Genomic DNA, 24960 nt, shown 5'->3' on the forward strand with positions numbered 1-24960 from the left:
CAACAAGTAGACGTCCGCCCAACCTGGACACGCTCAGGCTTCTCTGCGGCCGGCTTCTTGCCGTTCTCCTTGCCGACGTTGCATCTACTGTTGAAGGGCCCCACGAGATTGCCGATGTCGCCCAGTGCTCTGCAGGACCCCCCAGCAAACGTTCACCCATGCTCGTTTCTGCACAACCGTTTTCATGGGGAACCCAGCTGCGTGTGCTTTGGCAATTTAACACTTCATCATGGCAGCCAGTAGCGGCAAGGGAGGACACAAACCGTCTCTGAGCGGGCTGCTGCGGCGCCTGGACGCCTTTGGCCGGTGCGGCTGCCCGCACTTCGCGGGCATTCTCATCTGAGACCAGTGCAGGCCTTGCAAATGCCATATTGACTCGCTGCTCTGCCTCTACAACCGACCAGCCGCTCCTGTTGTACGTCTCTTAATCTGAGGAGACGGCTGCGGGGTTCAACTGTGGCTGCAGAAAACCAGCTGTTGGCAAATTTGTGCTTTGGAGCTGTTGCGCTGAGCTGTCTCACCCCTCATGCCCAGAATCGCCCCCTCCCCGGTGCGCTTTCAAATTTCCTCCCAACTGCCGGTCGTTCTTTCATGGATGATCTTGAGGGATATAACTATGTAGCGATGTTCAATGTCGGACAAGGAGCCGTCCACAGACAAGATCGCACCAGAAACAGACATAGTTTGCTTCTCTAGGTCACCCAATTTAGGTCACCCAATTTAAGGTCAATGAATGCTTGAGATGGGCCCAGGGCTCAGCAGGCTGCTGTGCAACACCAGCAGAGCTTGTATTTGTGCATAATATAACGATACGTGACCATCCTCTTCCTGACACCGCACCCCAGATACGTCCAATGATGCAGTGCAACATGCCTTGCCCAATGGTGCCGACCATGAGGCAACCCTCAACTTCTATCCAGCATATTACCAGAGGATTGTTGAGGCCACAACAGGTACGTGATGGAGATGCCAGAGCACACCACCCTTGCTATCAGCCCCCACAGAGTCCCCCAGGATACAGCAGCAAGCATGCTGAACGCACACCTTAGAGCAGGCTTCATGGTATGGATTTTCAACCTACACCATGCCCACGCAAGTCACCACAAGATCAGGCAACCGCGGGCACTTTGTGGCCCACAGCTTCAAGGATCTTGTCGTCTGTGCTGAAGTCCACATCAGCATCCAGGAGTCCAGAGCTCTTGTATGCCTCTACCAGCCCAGGGACATCCTCCAATATTTTGTGGGTAGGCGTCCACCCCAGCTCCCTCTTTGCCTTGTCGACGGATGCGATGAAGTGCTCAGTCCGGAAGGGAAACCCCTGTCCCTTCTTCAGCGCCACTGCCTTTGGGTCGTAGTGCACGATGTTGGCCTCAACTCCAGCTGCGTCGGCCAGCGCCTTCACGAGGCCATCAAAAGTGATGTACCTGTCCGACGCTACATTGTAATGTTGCCCGATGGCTGCCGCGTTCCCAGGGACCTACGACGCACACCAGGGTGTCAAGATGACGTGCAAGAGATAGGATTCGCACACCTGCGGATGCATGACTCAGCACATAGCATGTGCCAGGTGCAGACCGCGCACCTTGGCAAGCAGGGAGGCCACATCCTCCACGTGTGACAGCGAGGTGAGCTGGATGCCTGGGGCCGGGATGGGCACTGGGCGGTTGCGCAGCAGGCGATCCAGGAAGAAAGGCATGTAGTCCTTGCCAGTGTAGGGGCCATAGATGTACAGAGGCTGGAAGATCGTGTAGGGCAGATCCTGCAGCACAGAGCTGCTTGACGAACTTGCCCCTTCCCATGAGAAGTCAACTGCCACTGGACATTGTCCAACACATCTCATGGGATGAAGGCAATGCATGGTCAGTGTAGCGCACCTGCTCAACCAGGTAATTCTCTACAGCCACGTGACCGGCAGCCTCCTTCCGTGCATCGCCCTCAACCAGAGCCGGCTCAATCTTGTTGGTTTTGTAGGCTCCAGCTGAAGCCACAAACACGTAGTGCGCCACATTACCCTGCGCACATTGGTGGAGAGCGTCAAGCAGATCCAAGATCCTGATCACTGCCACGTTTGGGTTGCATTGAAGTGACTGAGCTACACAATTTGCCACCAGGGAAAACAAGATTGCTCAGGGCTACCTTGAAATGGTCGATGGCCGGCTTGCAGGTGTCCAAATCCTTCCCATTGTTGTCATATATCACATCGAATTTCTCTAAAGGATAGGTGGCTGTGTCAGTGGGGTTACTCCAAACAACCGTGGCCTTCTCTAGCGATTTATACTGGTTGAAGGGGGTCTTCTTCTCCAGCTTCCCCTGAGCCACACATGTGAAGTCAGTTGAATAATACCAACTTGTCTCCCACACAAGGTTGCAGATCCCTTGGCGACCTATCAGAATACAAGGCAATCACGGATCTGTACCTGCTCTCCGTCATTGAGAATGGTGACTGAATGTCCTGCGCTTAACAGCTGCTTGGCTAGGTGCAGGCCGATTTCAGCGTGGCCTCCTCCTGCATACCGTGATTTGCATGCTTAGACATGCCTTAGAGCTATCAAATGTTGGATGTTGGTGCAAAGGGGGCCTCCTCAATGGACGGAGGAGATCGAGCACGTGTTTGCACACAGACTTCAAAGTTACTACAGTACATGCTCAAGAGTTTGCCAAGATGGGGGTCCAGGATGAAGCTGCCTACCCTTTGTGTTGATGATAAGGACATTTTCAGCTCTCACGAGAAGACAAGACGATCGCTCCCTCCTGCTGGTCAGTCTGAGTCCATGTGATCTCACTGTACTATTCGTGAAAGCACGGGTCCCACGCGCTGACGAAAGCAGAGATGCCTTGCTCTGCATTGTTGGTCCGAGATCACGTCAGCTTCCTGAGGTTTACCCACTAGATAAGTGCTTCTTTTTGGGTATAGATTGAATGGCCAAAGTGAATGCACAGGGATTATTCCCTGCCCATAGGCATGCCAAATAATCTTGGGGGAAAAGCCCTCTATTAAAAATTGGACTCCTCCTCCTCGGTTGAGCTCTCTCTTGAATTCCGCATTTTGTTGTGCCTTCTTTAGGTATCTAGGAACGATACGTTTGTTGCATCGTGCATTTCGCATCGGCATGAAGATGGCGGTGAGATGTACGTTGCCTTCACTGAGGACCTGGAGTCGGTCGAATAGTTCCCCTTCGAATTGTTTGCACGTTACTCATTGCAATGAGATCATCATGATGCGCCGAACTGCTATCAAGACAACACAAGTCTGCTCACAAAGGGACGTCGACAGATTGATGGCTCCTTTAGTATCCAGCTCAATCGACGGATCCACTCCAGATTCCGAAACCTTCTTAGAACAGGTGACAATATTTCGCAATGTATTCTCATCTGTTTACGCTTACACTGTTTGGTTCATCAGCTCGCTGGATGCATCTGTAAAATTTACTTCTAATGTGGGCAAGTAGGGCAGCACTTTGAGCGTTCGTTGATGGGTTTCCAGGAACTTGTTGGGCAGTATTTCTTCAGTGAAAAGCAACAGGAGCGCTTTCACAAATTGCACACAACCATGAGAAAGTGCGGTGTCGCTTTTGTTGTTGTTTCAGCAGCTACAGTTGCAGGCCTCATACAGGTGCTTGCCTGGCCGACCAAAGCCCTTCTTGCATGCATTCCAGGCCAATGCGTGTGACTCTTAAATGCAATAACAAAAATTGTAAGTGAACTCACATTTTCTATCAGTTGGATTGCAAAATTGCATCTCACCAATGTACAGACGGAGTTTGAGAGCGGGGAAGAGGCTTCTGGGGTTTGGGGAGTGATTGCATCATTCTTCAACCACCTCACCGTCGGGGGCGTGGCGAGACCTGTTGACACCCTGCTCATGGCCGGTCTCATAGTCTACAGTGCCATCCCCTTTGAGAAAGCGGTCAAGTCAAAGACCCGCCAGCTGGCCTTTGTCTTCCAGGTAGTGCCCGCCTGCTGCTGCGTTTCTTGTGTTTCTTGATCAAGTATGTACTTTATCATGATATCGTATAGGCCTGACGTTGTTCATTTTCCCGTTCTGCAATTCAGGGGATTGACAGGCTCACACTGGTCTTCAATCAGCTGGTGATTGCCTCGCTGGCAGTCAGCACCATTGCCACGCTGGAAGCCGCTGTCAAGTGGCCGGAGAGTGTGACATACGTGTCTGCCATATTCTTTGCCGCGGCAGTCATCAGATCCGCGGCGATGTGGTATGTGCTGAACACACATGCGGCCCACCTCGATGATATCGAGGCCACCCTGACAGCATACAGGGGCTGCGAGAACTCGCCCCTCGCAGAAATCTGCACGCCTGAGATGCCCTGGTGGGACCGCTTTGCTGTCAGCATCTCGCTCGGCCATTTGCTGCAGTTTGAGCCTGGCGGAGTGGAGCCCACCGAGCTGGTGAGGCCCACAACTGCTGCAATGGGGTGTTGACATCACTGTGACTGGCATGTTCTACCAAGCTCAATGCATACCTCCTTTCAGCATCAATGTCTTATCCTAGCACAATAAATGCCTGCCAATAATCAATGGCTCACGTCATGACTGCACTCCCGCATATAAAATTGGGTACTCCTGCAGACAAAGTTGATCGCGGAAGATCGAGTTGAAGGTGTGCTGCGCACAGGATCTGCAGCAGTACATGGCAGCAAAGCTGAGCACGAACCATGCGGACGAGCCGCTGGACTGCAGCTTCCCCCAGTACGCCTTCACCAAGTCAGAGAGGTACCTGCTACGCACCTGCATGAACGCTGCCACCACCGCTGGCATGGCTCTGGCGCTCCAGGGCGCCACCACCGGCTTGCTTGGTGCGCTTCTTACTCTCTAATCAGGGCTGCAGAACAATCACACCGTCCGTTGGTCATCCCTGTGTGGAAGAGGCGATCCGGACGAGGTGATGTGAGCAGTCATGGACTATAATGGTAATTGCGACTGCTGCACAAACTCTGTTCAAAGCATGCCAAAAGTTCAAGGTGTGAATTAATTTGAGAAATATGCAAAGCAAAACGGGGTTCTTTGTGTGACGCAGCTCTGGCGAATCTGTGCTCTGGTGACTCTGGCGATGCGGTGTCGGAGGCCATCAACGCCGGGCACAAGCTGCTGGCTGCCACATTCGTGTATGGCGCATCACACAGCTTTGACCAGATCATCTACACAGGTTTGCAATCTTCTACCTCAGAACCCTGAGATGCCCATATCACTAACCCTACAGCTTCGACGTTTGCAGGCCTGCCACATACACTTGTGATGCGTCACTTGGCAAGACAAAGTCAACCTTGATCATGTCTGCATGCAGAGGGCTGCGACATTGGGTACCTTGTTCAGGGGGTGGGCAGAAAGGGTCTCACCTCGCTGTTCTCCAATCTGGGCATCCTGGCAGGGACAGTCGCCCTCGCAGACACAGTGGCAATGGCTGCTCCCTGGATTGAGCACTCGCCTGTCTTCACATATATTGCGGAGCGCTCCTCACATGAGGTCGCACATGCGCTCATCAGCGCTCAGAGGCTGCTTGTGAGGCTGCTGCCATAGCAGCCCCGCTAGGCATGCAGCATGTCTTCCTGTAGATGTCCACCGCCGTTCTTTGGCAGCATCCAGACATTCTTTGTACTGTATTGTACACTAGACTGACATTCTTTGGCCAGTGCCACTGTGCCTGGCCGCTGCGCTTGCTAGTCTTGATTAGCTGTCGACCTGAACTGCACCACTGATAGCCCTGACATGGCAGCACCCTGTGTGTGCGTGCTCGGTAGACAACTGACAACAAGTGAAGCAAGACAATATGCAAGATTTTGTTCTGGTAGCAATATTGGTTCCATGCTGCCTGTGCCATAGATATACAGGATATGCAGGCAGCCCCTGCAGCTTCTGCTTGTGCCATCTGCACCTCGAGATCACAGATTGTCACAGGCTTTGTAGGCATGATATTATCATAATATCACGCTGAGCGCCCAGGAGCCCTCCATTTCTAGGTACTGTATTTCATGCTACCCACTGGTGTGTGGCATCAACCACCTTTATTTCTTGTTGCACCGTGCAGATGGTAAAAGGTTTACAAGCACACGTCATCTGGGGAATTAGTAATTGCCAATATTGCAAGGCCCCGGCTGGCGGGGGGCGGTACAAATACTGAGCACCGTGCCCACGTTTGATTGGGTCTTGCTTGGATCTGGCGAGTCCAACAAGGGGTAGGATTGTGGCAGCCTTCAAATGCAGCTTGTCTGCAGGACGCACCTTGCCTCTTGGCAGGGAAAACGTGTAATCATAATCATAATCATATTGCAAGGTTGCAGCAGCGGCAGCCCATGACCATGGCGGCAGCCCATGGCCATGCATGCACATGCACGCACATGCACGCATGCGCCCATCACCACAAAGAACTTGCAATGTCCTTTGCATCGCTATATCATCCTTTTCCGATCGGCCTTCTGCCCTTTTGTTCTGTTATGGGATGTCTCACTCAATCGTCTTCTGTATGACGCATGAGTCCCACGTGCACCTTCCCTGATAGACGCACCTAATCTACGATGAGCACTGCACCAGTCAGCGTAGAAAGGAGCTTTGCCATCTTCACGTTCTATTCACGAAATATACATTGCATACAAGACCATAATCTCGTCCGCGAGAGTGTTTTAGTGGTTCAGAAGTGGGTCGTTCTAAGAGCCCTGGCTATCTCCTGTCCAGGCTAGACTTGCTAGATCTTATTCAATTTAATAATATGGGGAACATAGGTTGCCTTCATCATTGCCCGCATCACCTATCTGCAGCCCGAATGACTGCCTCCAAATCCTTGCATTCTCAGCAATCTAGAGCCATCAGAGTATCAGCCAAGCGGAAAAAGGGCCAGAATAAAAACCGAAAAGGAAAACATCAAGCAGGAGATGCAGCAGGCAGATCTGATGTTGATGCACTCGGAGGAGGAAAAGAGTCTCAAGGTCACAGGGAGTCCAACGTAGTAGTGGGAGAAGAACAGGACACAGAGGTCCGATTGTCAAGGAGCGGCAAACCAGTTGGATGGAAGCTTTTTCCGAGGGACGAGGGAAGCGGTGCTAGTACCACCGATGCCATGCATGATGCTCAGCAGGAGGTAAGTTCTGGATGGGGAATTGGGCACACTCCTGCCACGAGGATCAAATCCAGTGCAGATGCTGAGCAACCATGACTGTCTTCCTGCAGGTGCTGTATCCTTTTCAGGAAGCTGCTGATGTAGCCCGTGACCAAGAGGAGCTGCCTCCAGTCAGCAGGGGAAGGGTCTTTGGAGCATGCTTCCAGACCTCAGCTGTGCTGGTGGCTTTTGCCTTTCTGTTGAGGACGAGAGCTGGTGCATTGAGCGCTGCAGTGCTCCATACTGATCCTGCAGAAGTCAATCGCCTGCTCGCATGTGAGCTTGCACGCACCGGAATCTGGGCACACAATGTTCTCATTGCCATCTCCCTTTTGTTCATTTAAGTGGCTCAAAGTATCAATCTATTCATGTATACTCACATATTCATGTGTGATTGCAGTCAATTTCGATTTCAAGGTCAGCCACCTTGCTGTTGCACTGGGATGCGCTGCGTGTGTAAGCGGTGCGCGCCTCCTGCTGCTACAGAGGTGGCAGGCCTTTGCAGAGGCCACAGACAAGTCAAATCAGCAAGTGCTTCAGAACCTGGCGCCCTTCGATCTGCTATGGGTGTCTTTCCTGCCGGGCATAAGCGAGGAATTGCTCTTTCGTGGAGCACTCATTCCATCTCTGTACCCAGACTGGTGCGAGGTCGTCCCAAGCTAGATTGACCATTGTGCAATGCGCTTGACACTTTATTGCCTTCAAGATGATTAGGTTGCAGAGATTTCTGATAAAGTTATGATCACTGATGCACATGGCTGCAGGCGAGGTGTCGTGATAGCTGGGATGGGCTTTGGGATACTGCACAACAGCGGCGGCAGGAATTGGTCTTTTGCAGGTTGGGCATCGGTTGTGGGGATTGTGTATGGGTTTGCCTTTGTCCAGACACATGATATATTGGTCCCAATGGCTGCTCACTCGCTCGCAAATTTGGCGTCGGCATCCCTCTGGCTGAATTCCCGTGGAAGACGGGGGTGATTATATCATTCTGAGTGAGGGCTATTTAAACTTGTAGTCAGCTTGAAATTGACAGTATTGATGCTATACATGTTATCAGGAATATTTTCATCTAAAAAGGGTTTGCAAGGAAAAGATCCTGGCTATTCCCTTCTGCAGAGTCTGTGAACATATGTGGCGTCGCAGCGCGCCGTCCATATCCAGCCACCACCGGCGTCGCCTTGATCAAGGCCCCCAATTGCGAGCTCAGAGCCACCATAACAACGGCATCATGCTGTGGGCAAAGGTGCTTTAGGATCAGTTGTAATGCACTGGGCCCGTGATGTAACTGAAAACATGTGAAGTGACGCAGATGGTGACTCCATGTGACTGCTTCACAACTTGGAGTTGCGGCATCTGATTATTTTAAGCCCACAGCAGGGAGTCAGGTATAGGTTTTATTCACACCGCGAGGCAACCTTTCCCCCTTCTTGGCGCTCGAGCTCGCACTGCTTTTTATGTACTGCATTTCACATTGGTTTGGGTTGTATTATTGATTTCCACAATCAATGTTTATATTTAATCAGTCAATACATATTATTAGTATTACACGCCTTTCCAGTCTGAGGATCAGGTGCGTCGCAGCAGTGTTTCTATGACAGCCTTCCAGGTTGGAAGTTCCAACCTTCTCTATCTTGGGCTTTCCATCAGGTCGTACATATTTGAATGTTAAAAATCATGCAGAAGCTTCACAAAGCAGCAAACTCAACAAGAGGCTCAATCATGAACCTCCCCGCATCATGCCACTAATGGTAGTGGCAGCGTCGCTCTTCTGGGTGGAGTTTTGGCTTCCAGAGGAGGTATCCTGAGAAGGGCATCAGCTCAGCCTGGACCATCCTAGAAGTTGCTTGCTGGCATCATATACTGTACTGAACCATATACTGCCAACTAGGTCTGACTCAGTCACACCGTGGATAATAGGGGCTTACTTGGGAGTCCATAGTATGGGGGCTAGAAGGGGCCGATCAAGCCGAAAAACCACATTCACTGCCGGGATTGCGATCGAAACAAGCCAGAAAGGCCCCTGGTATTGGTAGTGTCATGGCAGTGCATCATCAAGACAACAAAAAAACTTGAGACCATATCCCAAAAATCCCCAGGTGGCAGCGCTGCAGCGCTAGCGTCCTTGTCGTAAGTAGAAAGTATTTATAGTCACAGCATTTCACATTGCCCAAACTAGAGATAAATGTTTGCAGACGTGGAGGCAGAGCAAGCGCCAAAGGTAGGGCCAAAGTAGAGAAAGGGCTGCCTCCATAGAAAGAGCCTTATTGTGCTTGCTTCTCAGCAATGCATGCAAATGCGAATCCCTTGGTTTCCCTTTTAGATTTCTCACAATCCCGGTGACTACACAGCACATTCATAGGGTTGTATCCATCAGTGCCAGCAGCCATCTCCACAAATACGCACAGGTCAGCTCAAGACCTGCTGCCTTTTCCCTGCTTGCACGAGTATCCGCTGTTGACCACAAAGTCAGGTGGCAGACATACATCACAGCAGCTGCAGGTGTCTGCCAGATTCACAGGGACCCCAAGACATCACTTTTGGACTCTGTGCCTGGCCATCAAGCCATATACGTGCTGCCACAAGCATGCGAACCTCACAGAAACCCAAACATAGACTAGAAATCTGCGGCCGGACCCAGACTTATTGCGCTGTCACAACAGATTGGTTTCCTTGGACAGAATCTCCAACTGCGTCCGCCTTGAAGCTTCTCCTCAGCCGCAAAGTTTGTGTACTTTCACTCTTGGGAGGCTGCAATAGAACCCCAGACTATCAGCTTCCTTTGTTCCAACTCTTGTTGCCGCTGCATGTTATGTCCGGAAAACATTGCAACAAGAACTTGAGTTGAAACGCACCGTCTTGATGACAGTGTCTGAATCAGTTCCTTCAGAATTCGCAGAGCTTGCTTCAGAATGCTAGAATGCTCTACCATGCTCTGTTCAGGAACATGACTTTGTGTCAGCTGAAACCTTTTATATATAATAAATACCCAAGTGCACCTATTCGTGCCGACGTGTCAAAGAGTAGTAGCTATACCTTTTATAGTAATTGTTTATTCAAGTGTTTCCACACCTAGGAAAAGGACCTCACCTTTCTCCATTACCCGGAGCCATATGCTTTCAGCGTCTAGCAACCTCATAGGCAATGCAGCTGTATTGCACCTCGTGACGATTGCATTCGCAGCATCCTGCTTTGTTTGCCCTGCCGATATGATGGCATCCTTGGTTGTGTACCCGCCTATTGCCAAATCCTTGACATACAAGGTCAAACGTCCCCGCAGGGTTGAGATGTACTTGTCCAAGTGGCGAAGGGTATCTCTGCTTACTCCCTTCAGTTCAGCTGCAATACAGCAGCACGAAAAACTCATTTAAAGGGTAAAAGTCTTTTAGCAGTGCATATTTTTCGACCAGACAACTCACCTTCACACACTGCCTGCAGCCACATTTCTTCAGCGTGATCGAAGGCGATAGATACATCCTTGGTGCGCGGAGATGATACAATTCGTGATGCAGCGGTCCTCTTGCTCTGTGCGACAGCAGCTATGCGTGCAACAGTGTCAAGACCACCTTGTACTAAGCCTTTTTCATAATTAGCGAACTCCCGTCCTAAGTCGAGAAGGAATTGTCGCAAGCCATTACATGGCATTTCTCGCGGTCTGAATTGTATATGAAGGCTGTGCCAAAAACACCACAACCCTTTGGTCCTTTTCCATTTTCATTGAAGATTGTCGAGGTGAGCAAGAAAATGGGTGTTCCCTACTCCCAAAACAGATTTAAGACCCTAAGACCCTGAAGCCTTAAGTGCTCTTCTTATGTCATTGTTGGATATGTACCAGGGTCGGGGGGGTGCTGAGCACCGGTGCTCCCTGCCTCATGTTGTGTTGCACCAGCATACCATGCCGTAGGCGCTAAAGAACTGATGCATGGCCTATCTGCAAGCGTTGTGATTGGAAACAGGTGCTTCTCCTGCATTACGTGATTCTTTTACGCATGCATTAATGCAGAATTTTCGGCCCTGCACTTGAGGTGTACTCCTGGCCTTGTTTGGACCCGTTGTGTCTTTGGCATGGCAAGCACTGCGCGTGCAGCTTCATTGAGAAGCGGTTAATGTGCGGGGGCAAGCGCCTCGCCGGGGCGGCCGCAGATGCCGGCGGCGCTGCTGCCAGCGAGACCCGAGGACGAGCCGATCGGGTGCCGCACGCCTCTTTGATGTTCCACGTTGCAAATCGCATTAAGTACCTTGGCAGAGTAGCAGCAACGAACAGATATTCTGAACAGGCAAATGATCAGGCAGTCCCACACTCTCAAAGGCTGCCAAGCCAGTTCGCAACAGGAGACTCTCATGCTCCCTTCAGAGCCGCCAAGTTTGTCTCCTTCATTGTGCATGTGCGGTTCAGCACCAGCTTGCCAATCCTGGTGTCCGGGTCCACGCAGAAGTACCCCAACCTCTCCAGCTGGAACCTGCATCCAAAGCAAGCGTCAATCGCAATGCATTTTGCCAGTGTCCACTGTCCATGGCTTTGTCTCTCATGCAAGACAACATGTAAAGGGAGCATTCTCTCTTGACTTGATGAGCAAAGTGCCTGTTGCGTAATAAGAAAGAAGAAGCCCTGCAGCTTACCTGGAGCCTGGCGCGGCCTGGGTGATCCTGGGAGTGGAGATGGCGCCGGTTTTGAGGGTAAGCGAGTTGGGGTTGAGGTCCTGCAGCCACTCGTCCCCGGTGTCCGCCACGGAGGACGTCTTAAAAAGAACGTCGTACAGCCGCGCCTCGAACATCGTGGGCTCCTGGCCCGCCATCGGCTGCCCCACCCAGCTCAGCACACCCTGCCCACCCACACTCTCTCCACCTCACAATCGCCATGCTAGTCACCAGGTGCATAACACGTCAATGCAAGAGCAAACACCAGGGTTATTTTTAGCTCTTGAGATTGCAGTCACAGCTCAAGAGCAGAAGGGGGAGGGGCTGGGAGAAGAGAGGCACCTTGGGAGGCTTCTCCCCTTTCTCCAGCAGCCTGAACTCGGCATGCACCTCTGTGACCTTGCCGCCGGACTTCTCAAACCCGGTGCACCGCACAATCCCGGCATACCTGCATCAGACATGCGCATCCGAGCTTCAGGAATGAGTGCCACTGACATGAATATCTCAGTAAAACTGATAGACTAGCAGCTTTCAAGTTCAGCTGGCAGGCACACCTACTAAATCATTCAGGCGTCGTTAAAATTTTGTGGCGCACTTGAGCATGCACTCCTTCTGCGGCGCCAGGGCGAAGTAGCCCTTGGAATCCACTTCCCTGAAGTCCTCCGCAGCGACGTAGACTACGCGCGTCAGCGTCACCGGGTATGTCTCCTCCGTCCTGCCAGGGAACACCTGCCAAAACACCAGACACCATTTTTGGTGTCTGATCCACACAACCAAATACACGGACATGCATGAATCAGTGACCCAACGCTGCATCAGCCCTCTCTCTCTATCCAGAGCATGGTCAAAGCAAGTCTCACGGCCTCATCCAGCATCACGGAATGGTGCATGGAAATAACAATCACCTTGGCGTCAAAGGTCTGCAGGTGGTCGGCGGGGAGGTTGGTGAGCACGAGGCGCAGCGGGTCGAGGACGGCAAGGGCGCGCGGTGACGTGGCGTCCAGGTCAGTGCGGATGTGGTGGTCCAGCTTGTGCAGGTGGATCTCGCTGTCGTTGCGCGTGATGCCGATCTCCTGGCACAGTTCCTTTATCGCCTGTGCGCAGCCGCCCCCATGTGTCAGCTCACGCATCTTTGGCTGGCTCTGGGAGGTGCACCAGCACGATTATTGCAAGGCCCCCAACAGCAGCCGCAATGTCTTCCAGCCTCAGGAAGCAGGCTCTCAAGGAAGCCTCCATTGGATGCGGTGGAGCGCTAGCAATTACTTAATAATCCGCACCATGAAATTTGCGACATGTGCAAAGCAAGCAAATTCTCTGCACCACCTTACTGGAAGGCGACTCGGCATGACCTGAAGAGAGCTCTTGCATGGGTTGCACAGAGGGGTGGATCAGAGTTGCAGGGGCACAAGACCTGGGGAGTGACACCGCGGCGGCGCAGGCCGGCGAGGGTGAGGAGGCGCGGGTCGTCCCAGCCGTCCACGTAGCCGTCGGTGACCAGGCGGTTGAGCTTGCGCTTGGACAGCACATTGTGCGTGATATTGAGCCGCCCGTACTCCCACACCACTGGCTTGTACGTGTCCAGCACCTGTCACACCAGTAACACATCATCTGTCATCTCAGTCAAACCATGCCTGCAGATCAGCCTGCAGTCGTGCACAGAGTCTCAATGGCCCACAGGAGGACAGAATACCTGCCACACAAGTGGGTACCCTCTCTGCGCTTGATATTTGTTCGGCTGTGGCAAAGGCACCGTGGCATGTCAGATAGTGCTGCAATGGATCAGGCGGCTCACGTGCAGTAGCCAGTAGTAGGAGGCGCGGCGAGACTCGAACTCGAGCGTGCAGAGGGAGTGGGTGATGTTCTCCAGAGCGTCCACCAGGCAGTGGGTGTAGTCGTAGGACGGGTAGATGCACCAGTCCCTGCCGGCGTGCGGGTGCGGGGTGAATTTTATCCGGTAGGCTATCAGGTCAAACATGTTGTAGTTGGCATTTTTGGGGTCCATCCGCATCCTGCACAGTGGCAATCATGAGTTTCAACAGTCAGAAACGAGGTGCTCCACGCCAACGCTTTTTCTCACGCTGCCTAAGCACTCACAACACATTCTGGAACAATGCAGTGCTCCGTCTGTCCAGAATCATTGTAGCTTCATGATCCATTGGATATGGTGTGTGACAGGTGATGGCATGCGCAGCTGCACGTACCGCAGGGTGGCTTTGCCCTCGTCGATGAGCCCGCGTCGCATGTCCTCAAAGAGCTGCAGAGACTCCTCCACAGGGCGGTCCCGCCAGGGGCTCGGCCTCCGCTCTTCCCTGGCACCATCACAGCTACTGTCAGCACCCTCTTTAAGGCAGGGCTGTGATTCTGGTGAATTTCTTACACATGACAGCGTGTACAAAAAGAAATATGGCAGCACGGGGTGAGACCCTGCTCACCGGTAGGCCTTGATCTCCTCTGCTGTCTGGTGGTCTACGTACGCGTTCCCTGATCTGATGAGCTGGATGGCAAAATTGTACAGCTCCGTGAAGTAGTCTGAGCTGTATGTCACCTGCAGCGCCACAGTCACACAGAGTCAGGGCATTCCTCAGCAGCAGTGCGGCCTTCATCCAGCTGGATTGCATGGTGGCATGAGCTGAGAGCACAGTCCTGACCTTCCAGGGCTTGTAGCCCAGCCAGGCAACGATGTCCTGGATGTGGTCTATGTACTCTTGCTTTTCAGCCTCGGGGTTGGTGTCATCAAAGCGCAAATAGCAGTCCCCGCTGTACCTCTCCGCAAAGCCAAAGTCAACAAACATAGCCTGTGCAGCACAGCTAGCACATCAGCGCAACGGATATAGGAGCAAACACCCTTCCTTGCCATGAAGGGTGTCAAAGTTTGATGCTGAGAGGGAGTACGGAGACCTCCGTGCCTACCTTGGCGTGGCCAATGTGTAGGTATCCATTTGGCTCAGGCGGGAAACGCGTCACCACCTTCCCGCCTGTGATCTTCAGGTGCTCTGCCAGCTTCTCTGCGTTGTTTGCAATGCACAGCTGGCTGCCATCGCTGAAATCCACAATCGTGTGCACCTGAGCATCAACACGAGCAGAAAATAATGGGAAGGACTCCTCTGAAGCAAAAGACATATCAAATGTACCCAGAGACAGGTGAACAGAGTCAGCGTTGCTCGGTAAATTTGCTTTGAAACAAAATAGCGCTGACCTCGTTGTTGTCTGCTGGATGCTTGAAGTGAGCATAGGGGTCTGCATGGCGCCAGGCTTCCGTGTCCTCAGCCTTTGTATCCGCATTCTTAGCAGAAACAGCACCGTTCTCCTTTGCAGGCTTCTTCTCCTGCACAGCAAGAAAGCCTGGTAGTCACAATTGATGGTTATGTTCAGCACCATCTTCCTTTTCGAGGCAGTCCTTGACTTTTCAAGGCATTCGTTGACGGAGACTATCAGGCTCTGTACCTTGCTCTTCTTCTTGTCGGGCTTGACAAGATCCTGTTCTGTCTTTGGCCCTAGCAGGTTCAGGATCTGGCCATCAAGCTCCTGCTTCACCTTGGATCCATCCGCCCACTTCAAGGAGGCTTTTACGCTCGCCAGGAGTTTGCCGACAGGAGTGTGATACCTGGCATCAGACGGAGAGCATGTCAGTTGTCACTTGTCGTTACTCACCCCAGGTTTCTGTATCAGCAAGTGGTGTGCCTACCGCTCTGTCAGTAGCTGATTCTCATTGGCTTTGACCACACTGGCCACGGCTGCAGCAATCTCCTCAGGAGTCACCTGCGTGTTGCACAGATTATTTGAACATGGCAACATGAAAAATGCACAAAGCTCAATAGATGTCACTCAAATGATACTCACCACAACACCAACGCCAGCTGCTTCCTCAAGCTTCTGCCAGTCCACAGGCTCGCTCCCATAGCTGCTCAAAACCTTGAACGCAGCCTCCAGCTGCTCACTCGACTGCAAGCATGGAACTGGAGCCATTAGGCTGGCGGCGGATGAGTTTTCTGATGAAGGCCTACACAAGGGTGAGACATTAAGCCAATGCATATGCACAATATGGCCTGATGCCATACCTTCAACTTCCCACTGCTGATGTACTCGCGCAGGAAATGAGACCTGTGTGCCCGTGCATTGTCTGGATACTGCACACACACACACATCTTGTCAAGCCATCGATCGTCGCCACAATAGTCGCAGATCCCTACATTGCTTACCACAAGTGGAGTAGGAAACCCCCAAAGCCGTACCGTGCTGGCTGATGAATACAGGAGAGTTCCCCGAGTCTTATCACATCCATTTTCAAGACCTGCCTCCTTGATTATCTCTAGTAGTATTCCTCGAAACTTCTTTTTCGATACAGCAGTCCTGCAGCATTGGCCAGAATCAGCACTCAGCAAAATAGAAACTGAATCGAAAAATGACTTCAACACAAACCACTTATGCAAGTCTTTGTTGGGAGAGTTTTGGTTGCAAAGTCCAGTCAACTTACTCTGCAGTTTTCTCTGCCAACCCGATGCCTAGAAAAATTCTCTCCGCTTCCTTCTCCTGTTCCTCTCGTGATGCCATGCTAATTAAGATATAATGTTGAATTCTACTTGTACATTTCACGATCAATCCTACCCTTCAGGAGGAATGATCAATGTGCCAGGGAACCTGGCCGACAACATGAGAAGCCAGAGGCAGTCACCGTAGTGGGTCCGTGAACTATAGGCCAATATTGGCAGGGCTGGGAAGCCAGGATCAAGGAAAATTTGATCTGGTGATTTAGAGGCGTGACATTGATCATTGAATTTTCGGATGGCGCGAACGCGCAGCGCACCGCGCATCGATACATCATTGATGGCCGGTCATGAGTACATAGTATGCCTGTCGGCAGTGCCAAACAAGGCGGCCCTGCCGGCTTTGGCACGGACACGGTGCCAGCTAGGTAGCCTGCGTCCTGTACTATGCTCTAGGGATCGCCTAGTGGGAGGAGAGTGAGACAAAGGCCTCGCGCATGTTGACCTCCACAACCACGGCTGGCTTTCATGACGCTACAATTGGAAAGGTGAAAGAGTCCACGGCCCGGCCCCTAGTGACTGCATGCATGTCGCATGCATTTCCACGGTGTGCAATCTTTGCTCTTGGTGACGCAACTTTCCATCAACATTCCTTGAAAATTTCAAAGCATCTACATGGGATTACTTGTTGGTATCACATCACATGACTGGCATGTGTTGCAATTGCGGCTTGGCACATGCAGCATCATGATGACATCAGGGCTGCATCATGCATGCCACCTGGGAACCAGCATGACAGTAGAACATGCCACTGGCATGCAGTGCGTTCACACTGTCCACTATTAGGCTTCATCAGAATTCTGATGAAGCCTAATAGTGCCAACAAGTGTTGCCATGCCGCATTACAGTATGCCGTTTTGCTAGAAATAGGATTCTGTCAAGTCGGAATCCCTTCAAGGAGTTCTCAACTTTGTTTTATTTTGAAGTACACTCAAACATAAGAAATCCAAATGACAACATCAGTAACCAGCTGGAGCACCGTCCTTCCGAGGGTCTGAAACAGCAGTTAGGGTGCCATCACTGGGGTCTACGAGAATGCCCTGAATAACTGCGCTCCAAGACGTGGGTTGTACATCATGCCCACGTGATCTCAAGGCCTGCATGCACGCATCACATCACAGTAACGCTGTAACCGTGGTTTAAACGCCAGTGCTTAAACACAGTGCAGCAGTCAGGCACAGAATCTGTTTGAGCTTACCTCAACCTCCTGTTGGGAGACAACAAAGTTGACAGCACCAGCGCTCCAATTCTCCACATAGGTGCTGTTTGGCACAACCTGATTGTGCACCCGCGGTTGCGCAATGGCTGTCAGCAGATCCTCGCCCAAGTCTATGAGCCTGCAGGGTCACACAGACATCTGTCAGCCAAGCAAAACAGCCTATAACTGCGCTTTTGCTAACCAACAAGAATTAAAGGCCCACCACGGTAGACAGGCCTGTGCATGCATATGCTGCAACCCCAGCCCCTAACTTATGTTGCTGGCAACCACACCCCTTACAGGGCTCTTGGCGGTGTGCAACAATCCACATATCCCAACACTTACAATGGAATGAGGTGCCACCTGAAGAGGGTCTGGATGAGGGCGGAGATAATCCGCGGCCCCCCGCTTGCGCCGATGACTGCCCTGAGGCGGCCGTCAGAGGTGACGACGATCATGGGCGACATGGATGACTGCGGCTTCTTGAGAGGCCGGATGAAGTTGGGCCTGGATGGCGGCAGGCCATAGCCGTTGTGCTGATCCGGCGTCGAGAAATCGTCCATCTGATTGTTCAAGATCAGCCCTGCGCATGGAGCAGCTCCTCTCAGCACTTGGCTGTGGTATATCCTGACCTGTCACTAGCAAATTCTGTTCGTGCGCTACTCAATCAATGCTGCGAATGATGTGCAAAACCCTGAATCCATCGACCCATTAGAATTGATGGTTGGAAATGTACACACAGATTGGATGGAAGCAGCATGCCTGTGCTCTCTGACAGCAGCTTGGCCCCAAAAGACGTGTTGATAGTTGTGGTGAAGGACACCGCGTTGCGCTCAGCATCTACCACAGTCAGGTGGCTGGTCCCATGGTCCTCCACAGCGCCAGCCACCGTCCACTCTCCCCCATACTCCGTGTAGGGCTGTGTGCCATTGTCCATTATGTGACTCCTGCTCAGTAGCAATCACCAAACTCTGTGACGGGTACTCCCACTTTTTTCTTCTTGTGTGTACGCTTTGTCCAACCTGGCAACAGCTGCCATCCGGACATCCCCTGTGGATATATGCAGGTGAGATGCCTTGCATGACTCACTTCAGCGTGTCAGCGTATGCTGGAGACAGCATGGCTGTCAGCAGCTCCTCCAAGTCCTGGAAGCAAGTGCCACCTGCATCCCCTGGCACATGTCCTGGCTTGCACACGCCCGGGTCCCCAAGGTTTGACCTCATGGCAAATGCATTCTTCATCACCTGCAGACCCAACACAACATGTGCTCAGCGCATTGACTGCTGTCAGTGCTCCTTGTCCACACATTGAGGTCCCAGCGTGTGTGCCCCTTTCCCCAGAGGATGGTTGGAGGTCTGATGCCACTAGGGCAGCAACATGGCTGTGCAAAGATCTACCTCTACCACCCGGTGTGTCCTTGAGCGGCCAGAAAAGGCCAGCGGCGCCTGCACGAGCTTGCTCAGACTGCCATTACTCGCATAGCCTGCAAAGGTGATGGGTGCCTGCAACAGGAAAATATACATCAACAATGTACTGTGTGACAGTAGGCATCATTATTGGACCAGGTGCAAAATAGGACCAGATACATGTTTCATGCTGGTGGGCAAATGAAATGTGAGCTGCTGCACCTGGTAAGCAGCCAGCATCTGAATAGCTGCTAGAACAGCTGCTGCGCCACTCGGTGGTGGAGGAGTGAAGAAGTGCAGTCCACGGGCCTGCCAAAATGAAAATGGCAAACCACAGCATGAAGGTATGTTTCAACAAGATTCTACACAGAATGGCCACCTACTCGCGTCCTGCAGGCCAATCAGCAGGCTACAAGGAGCAGCGTCTGGCAAAGGTCGTGCAACAAGTGTTGCATGCTCACACCTGGGTGCTTAGTGCATCCTTGACAAGAGGCATTGCGCTCCTCAGATCATCTGCTGTCATGATGCCGCCGGCCGCCCTTATCTCCGCCGCCAAATCCTCACTGTGCCGCTGATACAGCGCATCAGGGCCCTGCTCAGCACCATGCACTGTCAGGAAGACATGATTATTTGGAGAATTAGCGGTATGCATGAAGCTGCAATCATGCTGCAAGCCATTAGCAAGCAAGCTACATGCCAACAACCACAGCAATGACAAGAAGAAGTGCTACCTGAGCTCCAACAGCGTCCAAGAGGTTGGCAAATGCAGGTCGAGCACAGCATGTCTCATTGATGGCTGGCACCCGCCATCCCCCACTCCCGTCCGGCTTGAAGAAAATATCTCTGAAGCCAGGCCTTGCTATGAGCCTGGTTGAGTAGAATGCTGCAGGTCAGCTCTGTCAATTACTGGCTGGCTGAGCAAGAGCAGGACAAATGTGTGCGGCCCTCTTTAATACTGGCCAGCATTCCGATTTATGGAGCATTCTACTGTTTGTGTGATAAGATTTAGTAGTTGAGTTGCAGGCATGAAGCAGGAAAGAGGTCTTACTGTGCTCGAACAGATGTGTCGTTGAGAGCGTTGATGAGGTAGGGGTGCGCTGGGAAGCCGTTGCGTGCCAGGCTGGCAGCTGGAGCGACAAGGTTGCCCCATGCATGCCGCCCATAGCGCTGGTGGGCCATCCACAGCCCCTTCAATTCAAGAGGCACTGCCACCGCCAGTCCGCCCTCCAAAGATGCATTCTTATTTCCTATTGCACGGAGCACATGTGAAGGTGTCACTTGTGGAAAGAGGTCACAGGCAAAACTGACATTTATCATGGTGCAGGAGGTGAGGCGTGCATGTTCAATGGCGATCCCTCAGCTCCAAGGCAACTCTGAGAGGAATTGTTAGGAGGCTCTCAGGAGAAGCACACCTTGGAACATTCCCTCGGATGCAGCGGCTGGTGCCACCTCACGCGCATCTATCACCTCCGTGTCACCATTTGCTGTCCTTATGAGAATGAAGCCTCCCCCTCCCATGCCGCTGGCCATGGGATTCATCACCCCCTGGCACAGTGTTGTTGCAACAGCAGCATCGACTGCGTTCCCTCCATCTTGTAGGACCCGCATCCCTGCATAGGACCAAACACGATACTTTGCCAGCACTTGTAAGTTTCCAAGGCAGTGACCAGTTCTTTGCGGCGCAAATGTACCACAGGAAGACCTGACTCTCTGCCGCGATCGACTGCTCACCGATGTCTGAACACCGCCCGTGATCGGCTGCAACTGTCCCTGACGCTGCGAACACCTCGCGTGCATGACCTCGCCAATCCTGTGTCAACCCCAGGTTGCCTCTAATAGCACCTGCGCCCACGTGGCACATGTCGGGCACCTCACCTTCGGCAGTGCAAGGGGATGAGAAGCATCTCATTGCAACAAACCTTACCCTCAGGTGACGAAGAACTATCATCCACAGAAGCGAGAGGCTCTGCAGACTTGAAGGAACCCCAGCTCCCAAGACCTGAGGCGTCATAGTGCTCAACTAGCAGCACGATCGCCAAAGATATTGTCGCTAGAGAGAGGCCTGCATGTCCCACCGCGTTCAGCTAAGAGCTACAGCTTGACCTTCACTTGTCAAGAAAAATAACGATGACGCCTCATGCCAGGCACTCAATATATTGTACCACTCACCAAGAGTCAGGAAGTTGCAAATTGGGTGTGGATAGTCAGCCCAGAATGTGAAGCATCGGTTTCTTCTCCTGCAATTCCAATGCAATATTATTGATCTTCCAAGGTTTAGATCTCCTTCTTGGAGCTTATTATCGCGCCTGGCAAGACTGCAGATCGCAATCAAGGTCTTAGCCGAAGCATATGTAAGTCGTGCGATGCTTGTTCTTGCCGCACCGTGAAACAAGGGCATCTCTCAGAACTGAGTGCGACCCGCTGTAGTTGTGCATCTCTCCGTTCGAATGGGACTGTCTCCCATCAACAAGATCGACGTGCATGTCATCGCTGTGAGGATCTGATACTGTGCGAGGAGCAATTCGAGCTAGTTCCTGCTCTGAACCCATCTCAAAGAATCGGGCAACCTGTCACCGGAGTCACATCCTGCACCACATTGTGAGCTGGACATGCACTGTGAGGGCCAAATCCTTGCAATCTCACGAAGTAAACCTCTCCAGGATAGCTTCCGTTCCGAAGGAAGCTATTACCTAAGAGTTACGTTGGAACCGGTTCCAGAAGTTGCTGTGCTTCTGTCTTTGCGAAAAAACTCTTCTCAGATAGTATCAAATAGAATCTAAGCTGTATGGCGAGCACAGACCTTGTATCCCAACTGCAGGATCAGCTAAGTGCCCTGTGTGCCTTGTTTTTCAATTTCACCGGCGCTCTTCAGGTGTGTTGACGACAAAGGAGAATGATCCTACCTCTTAAATAACGTACTTGAAACACAAACCACCTGATTGCGATCCAGAGCATGCTTAGCACTGTTGAGAAGTTTGTGGTGCATGCAACAGCGTGATGCTCCTCCAGTGAGCGTGCGTGGAGAGCCTGTCGATCCGGTTGTTGGTACACAAAACACAGCCTCGCAAGTGGGTGCCATGGCAGAGCAAATCGTCAGTGCTTCTAAAGCGCTCGACGATCTTATCGCTCATCTGCCAGACATCAGTACAAGTGAGGAGGAGCAGCTGGAAGCCATCGTCGATCTTCAAATAGAAAACGAAAGCTTGGGGGCTGAGCTGAGGGAAATGCAAAGAGCAGCACAGGGCGAACTGCAGAGTGTGCAGGCAGTGTTTGGGGTGCTTGCAGATGATGCTCTGCAGAGACAGTCACAGGAGGCACAGAGACCATCATAGCCTGCAGAGAATCAGTCAACAGCGATGATTGAGAGTGGAGATGTACGTCAAAATAGCTACCAATGGGCGCATGATGTCAGCAAGGATGTACCCACAATCACTCGTTTTAAAAGCCTTCTGTAGGCCTTGCGCAAGAAGTGCAGTTCTGATACCAAAATCAACAGAAACATCCCGCACACTGGAACAGATATTTCCCATGGAACAGCAACAATATATCATTGATTGCATTTCCTGGTCCTGGCACGCAGGCCAATTCCTATGTGCAACTTGTCAGGTTGATTCAAATTAGCGAGCAAATAATTCCACAGCTTCCAGCATCAAGGTGCACCACATTTGTGCACTTTGGCAAGTAGAAGCATTTTCCTGGGCAGGAGACTAAAAAATATCAGACGCCTGCCAGAGGGGATCCGCCCTTGCGAGCACCCTGGCCGCCACCACCGCCGCTACCGCCGTCCCCGCTGGGTGGAGTCAGCAGCGCATACTCTGTGTCCACATGCGTCTCCACATCGCGCAGGAAGGTGCCAAACGCCACGGCCTCCAGCACTGCGCGGCGCTGCGTGCCGACTGTGATTGTTACAGACTCCACAGCACCGCTGTTCACAGCCGACTGCACGCGCTCCATCAGCTCCTCCATAGAGTTGGCATCCGTGCCCACCGCTTCCTGCCCAGTTGCAAATCAACTTAGTGCCCCTGGACCCGGGCATCATTGTATTGTTGATGCATGACTTGCACTTACGAGGCAGCCCTTCCTCCTGACTTCAACGCTTGCTCTGCCTTGAAGTCCATTCCTCTTTCTGTGAACAAATCTAACTTCTAGAAGCTCAGGGAAGGTATCTCTGTTGCAAGAGAACACATCCTGCGCAGCTGTGCAGAACTGGGCTGCAAAGGCAGGAGGAAAGGTGCACCTGCATCTGCCGCTGCAACGATTTGAGGTCGCCAAACAGCGCACTGGTCTGAGCTTCCACAAGGGCTGCCCCCTCCGCACTGACCACCCGAGTCATCTCCAGCATTGTCTCCTGATCAAAGGCTTCTACATACCTGCCATACGAACAAAACAAGAAGTTCAAGGTGTCACCCTTCTTAGTGCTGATTGCCATCAGTGCTTCTCTTAACAGCAGGTCGTGAACTTCGCTAAATTTGGATTGTAGCGTGGCACACTCACTCTCTCAGAGCGCTCTTCTTTTTTGCTTTCTCCGCGCCAAGGCTTTGGAAGTCGCCGGTTGCTTCTGCCTGTGAGACACCGGATCCACCCAAAGGGCCTCCAGATGGGATGTCAGCTGGGCCAGCCGACGATGATGACTCTGAGCTTGGAGATGATGGGGCTGAGTCTGGATCCTCAGCAGCATCCACATTCTCAGCCTGCAAACAGGTACACAGCCCATGATGTCAGTCATGGCGCTTCAGATGCATTCAAAGCCAGCCATCCAAAACAAACCTTGTTCTTCAAGAGAAAGAGGTGTCTCCCACCTGTGAGAAGAGCCGCTCTAACCGCGCGACTGCCTCCTCAGTGTTCTGGGGGAGCAGGCCGAGGGAGCGCTCCAGCTGGAATCGCTTGTCCACACGCCTCACAAAGTACCCAAACATGATGCTTGCTGCATACACCTGCCACACAGCATCAGACTGTTATTGTTTGTACGAAGAAGATGAAGGAAGGAGGAAGGCTCCTAGCTTGATCACTGCAATGTCAGTGTGAACCTCATCGATCCTGCATTTTCACCTGGGCAGCTTGGAGCCTGGACATCTTGATCATGGCGTTGGAAAACGCGACAGCTGCTGGGCCCATGATGCCGCGCACATGCTCCCTCACAAGATCCAGCGCCTCCTTGGTGTGGATGCCCTCTGTCAGGGCCTGCAATGCTCCGTAGCATCAGTATCCATCCTCTGTTCTGCTGCAAAGGCTGACACATGCGGTCATGCAAAGCAGGGGAAGCAAAAAATGCACGATCACGCACCTTGAGGTTTGCAGGTGACTCGATGATGTTCTCCAAGCGGGGCAGCATGTCCACTCCAACGTCCACAAACTTCTCCAGGACACTCGCATACATGAGATCCTCCACGGTTGCGCGCTGCTCGCTCCTCTTCACCTCCTCCATCCGCCTGAAGACCAAATACTTTTTGCTCTGAGTTGAGTGCTGTATAATATTTTCCAACAAAGTGCAATCTTGTCCCCACCACAATACAGTATGCACCTTGGTGACCTTGATCAAAGCAAGTGCAGGACCGACCTGTACAAGACAAGGTCGCTCTTGTCGCTTCCAGAGGCAGCATCATTGCCCTTTGCCTTGGCAGCTGCAGCAGCAGCCTCCCGTTCCTGAACAATCCTCTCAAACTGACCATGCACTGCCTCCCTGAATAAGTGCGGCTCCATCTTGAGGTAGTAGTTGACCATCTCGCCATGGGAGGTGCGCGGTTTCACAGGTGCCTGCACAATGTCACCATGTAAGCGCCAGGGAGATGATGATCAAGGTATGGTATTGTACAGTATGCATCGGTGCGTTCAGTATAGTAAAATCTCCAGGCCTGCATCTGCTGGATGTGCCAGGAATCAGAGAAGCCGTTGCTAATGCCCACAATGTATCTTTTGAAAGTTTGGATGCGCAAATGCTTTCTGGTAGGCAAGGCACCGTACCAGTTGTGTGTTCAACTTATCGGAGTTGTCAGCTTCAGCCCTCACGACAAGCCGATGAGCACTGCGGCTCTTTCTAGGCAGACACACAAGTCCAAATTGCGAAGAAAC

The 24960-nt window shown here is 52.1% G+C and overlaps 6 protein-coding genes across 6 annotated transcripts; 2 read left to right on the top strand and 4 right to left on the bottom strand.

The window, feature by feature from the left end:
• Positions 1-912: 912 nt before the first annotated feature.
• Positions 913-2895, bottom strand: COCSUDRAFT_65201 (NAD(P)-binding protein). Its single transcript, XM_005649829.1, has 6 exons — positions 2690-2895; positions 2418-2506; positions 2137-2310; positions 1875-2012; positions 1583-1759; positions 913-1477 (listed from the first exon to the last, which is right to left on the bottom strand). Exons 1-6 carry the CDS (start codon positions 2844-2846, stop codon positions 1109-1111), a joined length of 1104 nt encoding a protein of 367 aa, XP_005649886.1. The 5' UTR covers positions 2847-2895; the 3' UTR covers positions 913-1108.
• A 177-nt stretch (positions 2896-3072) lies between these two features.
• Positions 3073-6281, top strand: COCSUDRAFT_46680 (hypothetical protein). Its single transcript, XM_005649830.1, has 7 exons — positions 3073-3344; positions 3485-3613; positions 3755-3946; positions 4054-4407; positions 4634-4814; positions 5036-5164; positions 5303-6281. The coding sequence occupies exons 1-7, from the start codon at positions 3111-3113 to the stop codon at positions 5533-5535; spliced, it is 1452 nt and encodes a 483-aa protein (XP_005649887.1). The 5' UTR covers positions 3073-3110; the 3' UTR covers positions 5536-6281.
• A 1136-nt stretch (positions 6282-7417) lies between these two features.
• Positions 7418-8086, top strand: COCSUDRAFT_83631 (hypothetical protein; the record flags this gene model as incomplete). Its single annotated transcript, XM_005650111.1, has 2 exons — positions 7418-7749; positions 7873-8086. The coding sequence occupies 2 exons, from the start codon at positions 7418-7420 to the stop codon at positions 8084-8086; spliced, it is 546 nt and encodes a 181-aa protein (XP_005650168.1).
• A 3358-nt stretch (positions 8087-11444) lies between these two features.
• Positions 11445-16294, bottom strand: COCSUDRAFT_35757 (glutaminyl-tRNA synthetase; the record flags this gene model as incomplete). The annotated part of the gene is made up of 18 exons (XM_005649831.1): positions 11445-11565; positions 11726-11928; positions 12086-12191; positions 12339-12472; positions 12649-12837; positions 13155-13328; positions 13536-13752; positions 13945-14052; positions 14176-14288; positions 14392-14538; positions 14654-14806; positions 14940-15085; positions 15181-15347; positions 15429-15502; positions 15584-15685; positions 15802-15870; positions 15976-16093; positions 16218-16294. The coding sequence occupies 18 exons, from the start codon at positions 16292-16294 to the stop codon at positions 11445-11447; spliced, it is 2418 nt and encodes an 805-aa protein (XP_005649888.1).
• A 1164-nt stretch (positions 16295-17458) lies between these two features.
• COCSUDRAFT_13642 (gamma-glutamyltranspeptidase) lies at positions 17459-20688 on the bottom strand (the record flags this gene model as incomplete). The annotated part of the gene is made up of 10 exons (XM_005649832.1): positions 17459-17624; positions 17849-18088; positions 18262-18432; positions 18575-18729; positions 18883-18930; positions 19114-19200; positions 19355-19483; positions 19623-19758; positions 19940-20138; positions 20304-20688. 10 exons carry the CDS (start codon positions 20686-20688, stop codon positions 17459-17461), a joined length of 1716 nt encoding a protein of 571 aa, XP_005649889.1.
• Positions 20689-22401: 1713 nt separating this feature from the next.
• Positions 22402-24612, bottom strand: COCSUDRAFT_65204 (DUF760-domain-containing protein; the record flags this gene model as incomplete). The annotated part of the gene is made up of 7 exons (XM_005649833.1): positions 22402-22884; positions 23129-23261; positions 23386-23582; positions 23691-23825; positions 23941-24072; positions 24176-24320; positions 24449-24612. The coding sequence occupies 7 exons, from the start codon at positions 24610-24612 to the stop codon at positions 22609-22611; spliced, it is 1182 nt and encodes a 393-aa protein (XP_005649890.1). The 3' UTR covers positions 22402-22608.
• Between the last annotated feature and the right edge of the window lie 348 nt (positions 24613-24960).

This window comes from Coccomyxa subellipsoidea (assembly GCF_000258705.1).
Source record: "Coccomyxa subellipsoidea C-169, whole genome shotgun sequence".
NCBI classification, from domain to species: Eukaryota; Viridiplantae; Chlorophyta; class Trebouxiophyceae; family Coccomyxaceae; genus Coccomyxa; species Coccomyxa subellipsoidea.

Excerpts from the sequence above, each read along its gene's own strand:
- COCSUDRAFT_65201 (XM_005649829.1), bottom strand. The coding sequence starts at position 2,846 with ATGCAGAGCAAGGCATCTCTGCTTTCGTCAGCGCGTGGGACCCGTGCT. Across the intron at positions 2,311-2,417 it reads TTCTCAATGACGGAGAGCAG|GGGAAGCTGGAGAAGAAGAC; the intron begins GTACAGATCCGT and ends TGTGTGGCTCAG. Across the intron at positions 2,013-2,136 it reads CGGCCATCGACCATTTCAAG|GGTAATGTGGCGCACTACGT; the intron begins GTAGCCCTGAGC and ends CAATGTGCGCAG.
- COCSUDRAFT_46680 (XM_005649830.1), top strand. The coding sequence starts at position 3,111 with ATGAAGATGGCGGTGAGATGTACGTTGCCTTCACTGAGGACCTGGAGT. Across the intron at positions 3,614-3,754 it reads CAGTTGCAGGCCTCATACAG|ACGGAGTTTGAGAGCGGGGA; the intron begins GTGCTTGCCTGG and ends ACCAATGTACAG. Across the intron at positions 5,165-5,302 it reads TGACCAGATCATCTACACAG|AGGGCTGCGACATTGGGTAC; the intron begins GTTTGCAATCTT and ends GTCTGCATGCAG.